Source organism: Pteropus medius, unplaced genomic scaffold, assembly GCF_902729225.1.
Source record: "Pteropus medius unplaced genomic scaffold, Ma_sr-lr_union100, whole genome shotgun sequence".
Taxonomy (NCBI): domain Eukaryota; kingdom Metazoa; phylum Chordata; class Mammalia; order Chiroptera; family Pteropodidae; genus Pteropus; species Pteropus medius.
In genome coordinates, this window is record NW_024350927.1 from 1,156,292 (window position 1) to 1,162,687 (window position 6,396).

The following is a 6,396-nucleotide window of genomic DNA, read 5'->3' on the forward strand; positions in this document are numbered from 1 at the left end:
TAATAACTATTGAAAATCCTAATGCCCAGTTACTGTCCTATAATAGCATAATTAAACACTTGTACGAGAGACACTTCATTTTCAAGTGCTTCCATGTCACTTTGTCTTCGAAGCAAAGGTTCCTCGACCGGCAGTGTGTTCATGGGGAGGCTCTTTGTGCTTTAAATTTCTTTGGAGAAGAACGGGGTGGCTCAGACGCTGGCAAAGGGCTTTACAGTGGGGAGAGAAGACGAGGCACTGCTGTATAAGAGGTGGGAGACATCCCTGGAGAGGTACCCTGTGCCCTCCCCCAAGCCAGGGCAGGCCTAACCTGACCTGGCCACACGGCATCTCTCTGTCCTGAGACAAGCAGGTTAATCAGGCAGTCGGTTAACACATTATTGAGCATTTGCCATGTCTGTTGCCAGCCGTGATTCCTGACGGTGGGGCCATGGTAGTCATGGAGACAGGCAACATGATGATGTCCTGGTAGAGCTTAAACTCTAGAAGGGAGAGTTAGACCAAGAATGGATGGATCATGGATAGATGGATGGATGGATGGATGGATGGATGGATGGATGGATGGATGGATGGATGGGCGAGTAAATGAATGGATGGACTGATAATAGACAGATGGACAAACAAACTAAGTAAATTTAAAAAGTACCAGTGTCCTGAAGAAAATAAAACAATATACAGTAAGCAAGACTGGTAGGGATACTGCTTTTTACCTAGACTGGTCAGAAATGACTTTATCAAGGTGACAGGGGCAAAGGTAGAAATTTGTCCAGGTAACATTTGCCCTGAGAGCCATATTACGACAAGGAGTCTGTCTTAGGAAGACCTCGGGAGGGGAGAGTATTCCAGGCAGGGGGAACAGCGAGGGCAAAGGCCCTGGGGTGGGTATAAGCCTGGAGTATTGGAGAGGCTTAAAAGGACAGGGGCACTGGATTTTATTCTACCTGCGGTGGGCGGCCCCGGAGGGTTTTATGCAGGGGAATGTCTTAATTTATATGTTTATGCTGATTTATGTTTTTATGCTATCGCTGGCAGCCGGGTGGCGAGAAGACGAGGGCAGCAGGCAGGGGGCGCGTGAGGCGAGGCCGTGAAGTCGAGGTGCCAGCGGAGGGTGATGACTGCTGCAAGGAAGCTGGGGAGCAGGGGCGCCCGTTAGGAGGCTCCATGGCCTTCAGAGACAGGACATGGGAACTTGGACAAGGAGCAAGGTGGCCAGGAAAGAGAGAAGTCTGAACCGAGAGGTCTTCAGAAGGTGCCATCGATGGGGCTTTTTTAGAGACTGAAATGTCAGGAGTCCAGTCCCCCTTCTGAAATTGCCACACGCGTGACTCCCATGTGATGCTTTCCCTCTCTGGGCCTGTCTCCCATACTGAAAACGAGGACGTGGGACTGGATAGTACCCGAGGGCCCTTCCTGGGAAGCTGAGTCTGGAGCTGTCACTCCAACACTTAATCCAACGGTGTCTCTCGTGGCCACTCACCTGCTGCAGGAGCCAGGGGAGGGGGAGCAGAGTGGGGTGGGACTGGCTAGGAGTGGGGGCTTCCCGAGGGCTCGGCAGAGGAAGGAGGAGGGGCACCTGAGGACAACCAGAAGAAGTGCTGTAGACTCAGGCCAGGGGTTCAGTCCATTTCTTGGAGTAAAGGAAGGAGGAGGCAGCAGAAATCCACCTGGACCTCTCAACTCCAAAGACATCCAGGAGCAGTCATTCCTTCATTCTAGAAACATTTACTGAGAACCTAATGTGGATATAGCAGTGAGTAAAGCAGACAAAAGTGTCTGCCCTCGTGGAAAGCTATATGCCACAAAAATCTATCGAGCACCTGTCGTGTGCCAGGAGCTGGGCGCTGCAGCAGTGAATACAATACACTCCGTCTCATGGAGCTTTCATGCTCATGGGGAAACCATCACCCTTGATCATAATCACCCACTTAATGCCTGAGAAGTGGAACATGGTGAGTCCACGGAGGCCCATACTCTCAACCTGGTCCACTTCACCTAGAGATCACCTAGTTAATTTTATGTGTCAACTTGGCTAGACTATGGTATCCAGCTGTTCGGTCAGACACAAGTCTAGATGTTGCTATGAAGGTAACTTTTTTTAGATAAGATTAACATTTAAATCTGTGTACTCTGTGTAAAGCGGACCACCTGGCTCCAGAATGTGGGTCTCATCTCATCAGTTGAAGGCCATAATTGCCAAGACTGAGGTATCCCCAAAAGAGGCAATCTTGCCTCAAGAATGTAACATAGAAACCCTACCTGAGTTTCTGACCTACTGGCCTGCTCTGATTCAAGACTGCAATATCAACTCTTACCTGAATTTTTGGCAAATTCCAGATTTGGCAGCCCCCTTAATCATGAATCACTTCCTCAAATCTCTTTCTCTCTCTCTCTCTCTCTCTCTCTCATACAGGAGCAGGGGACACCCAGGCAGGGGACAGGGGCAAAAGTCCTTAGACACCCAGAGAGAGGCACAAAGTCAGACACAGCCCTAAAGAAGGACACCATAAGACAGACAGACAGGAGGATGGACAAACAGATACACACACACGCACACACACAGTAACAGTCAGTCAACTAGCCTCCCTGGACTCACCCTCTCCCCTGTCTATCCCATGCTCTGGAACAGAATGACAGTGTGTTTGCACCCTTGAAAGGGACCAGGGTGGGGAGGTCCCCAAGCTGCTCACCCCATCTCTGCCCTTTTCAAAGCAGACAGCAGGTCTGGGAAGGTGGGACGGGGGCCTCCCTGGTTTGCAAGTAGGCTCCTGCAGGTGGAGTCAGGACCTGGTGTGCGAGTTGCGGGTGTAGGGTGCAGGGAAAAAGCTTGGTTCATAAAGAGAGAACTAATGACCCCACTCTGTGGTCCCTTAGGTCCAGAATGTGGCCTACTCCTTACCCTGACCAGAGGCTACATGTCAGAAGCAGGACTGAGAGCATCAGGCAGACACAGGATCGACCATCTCCTGAACATCTCTTATATGCTGAGGGCTGGCTCGGCAGTCGACAGATACCACCTCCAGGAATTTGTTTATAATCCCCCAGGTAAGCGCCATTCCCCATCCCACATATAAAGGAAGCAAACCAGGGATCCGAACCTTTGAAAAGCAGGCCCCAAAATAGGATGGAGCTCGAATTACAGCCTTACTACTCCCCTTCCCCTACTGTATTTGGCCAGCTCATATTTATTGGGCATATTCACTGAGTAGACATCGCGAACAAAGCAGATGGAGCCCTGCCATCGTGGAGTTCCACAAAGGCTTGGCGATCCTGCTGTTCCCTGGGGGTACAGGGATAGTGAGGGGAGACGAGCCTCGAGGGAACCTGGGAAGACTGTCCCCTGCTGGGGGTGGGAGGCCGAGAGATGTCAGTCACTACCAACTCAGGAGAGGGCAAGGGGGGGACCCCATCCTGCCTCCGAAGACCATATAGGGGATGCCATCTGCCCCGCCTCCCATGAGCCTGGGCTGGGTGCCACTCCTGCCTCCAGCAGGTGCTCCAGATACAAGGGCCCAGCATCTCCCTAATTCCCACATAGAAGCGAGTACCGCGGCGGCATCCCCACCCTGAGCACTTAAATATACAATTTACTTCAAGGAATTATACACTGCTGGCTGTTTTTAAAATAGAGAAAAGACCCCCCACAGAACTGTTTCCTTTCCTCAAGTGGCATCATTTTCTGCAAAGACTCTGTCCAATCCTCTAATTGCACCATCTGTGCTGGGAGGTCTGGGCCGGGCTCACGGTCTCTTCCGTGCCAGTTAAGCCCAGAATTCCACACATCCCCCAGGGCCCCAGAGGGCTCTGCTGGGTGTCCCCTCCCATCCCCCAACCCCCGCACCCACCTCCCGAACCCCCTCAGCTGCTAGGCTCCACTGCTCCTCTAGAAGGGCTGATACCCCATTCTTTGACTTCCCTTCCTCACTAATATGCACATGACATGTCCCCTTAGCTTCTCTCTCTCTGTTCTGGTGGTCCCCCCAACTTACTCCTATGGCGTCAGTGGAGGTTCTCTTGGAAATGCAGCCTCTGGGAATCTTCTTGCAGCTGCCCAGGGACTTTTTTATGCCTATCAACATAACCAAAGGGAAAATAAGTCCAAAGTCTGCCCTTTCTCCACCCACGCCATCGTCTAAATTCTCATGCAACAGAGTGGGTCTTGTTTTCTCAGCTCCTCCTCCCTTCCTGGCTGGGTGACATGCAGAAGCTGCTTAACCTCTCTGAACTTGTGTTTCTCCACAAGAAAAACAACATATCCCGTCTTCTTCTATTCTCCCGACAGCCTTTCTTAGTTTGGGTTCCTCCCGAACCAAGGAAGGATTTGGGTGATCCCGGACGCCACATGCACAGCCAGGGAGTGGGAAGGTGACAGAAGGAGGGAAGATAGGCCACGAGCGTGAGCAATGAGTAGTTAGCACTGTGGTAACTGGGGCCCAAACCCACCAGGACCCTCCGAGAGTCTGCGGAGCATGACTCAGAACCATCGCCTGAGGGACGGGTGAGGACGCTGGGCTGGTCCACCAGCCCCACTTGTCCTGGTTGAAAGTCACTCCTGGAGCACTTCCTCCCCAGGCATGATGACCCGTCCTAGGCAAGGCCTGGGCCTGTGGTCAGGCAAGGCTGCGGGGAACCCAGGAAGCATCTACAGGCACCTATACCCACACTCCCCTTACCTCCCTGCACGATGGTGGCTACTGCAGCACCTAGTACATAGTAGGTGCTCAATGGACAGCTGCACAGCTGCCTGGTTCCCCACTGGGTAAATGGCCTCAGTTAAAGTTCTGATCTCATTAAAATTAGGACAAAGGAAAATGTCCATTAGCTTCAGGTTGGGTACTGAGTATGTCTCAAGCCACTAGGCCACTATCCTCTCCACATGGGTCGAAGCCAAGCCAGCCAAGGGAAGCTGAGACCAGGGCCCTGGGCCCTGAGGCACGACATCTCCAGCTCCTGCACCCTTGGCTGGCCTGGCCTCTGCTGCTGGGTCTCCCACCTGCCCTGGGGTCTGTCTGTACCACCTCCCTCCTGGCTATCCTGTCCCTGGTCTGATCGGCCTCTCCCAGAGTTCAGATTAGTGTGGCAGCTGTTTGCCCCCTGGGTGGAGCTCCACTTCTCCCCGGCCCCAGCCAGGCCCACTCAAAGCTGGGTCCCCTCTCACTCCTGAGCAGTCCCAAGGACCCTGTGTGACCCTCCACTTTGTCGGAGAGGTGATCAGCATCTCATTGGCACCTGCCCGAGTCACCTCCCTGCTTCTTCCTGTTTCAATATTCACACCCACCTCCTCTGGCCCTCAAGGGTCTGAGCATCTGAGTTCCAGCTCTCGTCTCGTCAGCGTAGGAGAGGACCCAGGGGAAGGTGGACGGGCTGGCTAGGCCATTCTGACCAGTGACACACTTTGCCTCCTGCATCAAACAGATGGGCACAACTCTGCAGTCTCTGTTACCTCAGCCCTTTCGAGATGTCCCAATGTCTTGATCAAACCCTACAGGCTGGACTGTAGATCTCTTATACTGATTGATCAAAGGAATTGAGAAGATCACCCAATGCATTCTCACTGAGTATCAGCTTTGTGTCAACCCCGGGGTTACAGTGAACGAAACATACAAAGTGTCAAGGAGCTGATGTGCTGAGGTCAGTGGAAGAAGGGGGTCTAAACAAGCAAACAAACAAATCATTTCAGGTCCTGACAAGTAGTCTACAGAGGAAAAAGGCGCGGGATGATTTGACAGCATGACTAGCTGGGGAGGGGGAAGTACAGGACAAGGTGAAATCTCTGAGGTCATTACATGAGGCCTCAGCCATGCTGGGATCTGGGGACAAGATATTTAAGCAGAGGAAAAGGGAGCAGCACGTGCAAAGGTCCTGGGGTGGGAATGCTTGGGGCGTGTTTGGGAGTAACTGGGTGTGAAAATGGAACTCTTTCAGTCTCAGTTTTGGATGAGGCTCAAAGACAATAGATGCCAACCAGGCCTGTATCCCTAGATGAGGCGTGAGACCCGCCGAGCACGATTTGCAAAGAAGGTGATGAGAACTGGCCTTACAGCCCTTAGCTCATCACCCATCTCCAGCTTAAAAGAGGTTAGAAAAGCCGAGAAAGGGCTGGAGATGAGGAGGGGAGCTTCAGGAAAAACGGTGAGGGTCCCCCTTACCAAGAGAGAAGGGCGGGGTGCCTGCCCTGCCTTCAAGCACAGGAAGGGAGGGGAGGTCTTCAGCAAGACCACTTAAAGAGCTAGGTATGCATCCCCTGAGTGCTTGGGCAGTGGGGGCACAGCAGGGACAGGAGACCTCAGCACAGAGTAGCTGGAGATTCATGATCAAGGCAGGGGACTGGCAAAAAAGCCACGAGGCAGCCGAGGGAGCTGCAGGCGGGGGCGATTAAACTAATGTGGGTCACCGGGG

General features: G+C 52.7%; 1 protein-coding gene across 1 annotated transcript in view; it reads right to left on the bottom strand.

Moving 5' to 3' along the window:
* Positions 1–1,019: 1,019 nt before the first annotated feature.
* Positions 1,020–6,396, bottom strand: part of ACTL8 (actin like 8) — a 28,860-nt gene continuing 23,483 nt past the window's right edge. The window contains exons 4-5 of the mRNA XM_039842021.1: positions 1,478–1,573; positions 1,020–1,188 (exon numbers count right to left, since the gene is read on the bottom strand). Of these exons, the coding sequence (XP_039697955.1) occupies positions 1,020–1,188; positions 1,478–1,573 (265 nt within the window). The remainder of the gene's footprint in view (positions 1,189–1,477; positions 1,574–6,396) is intronic.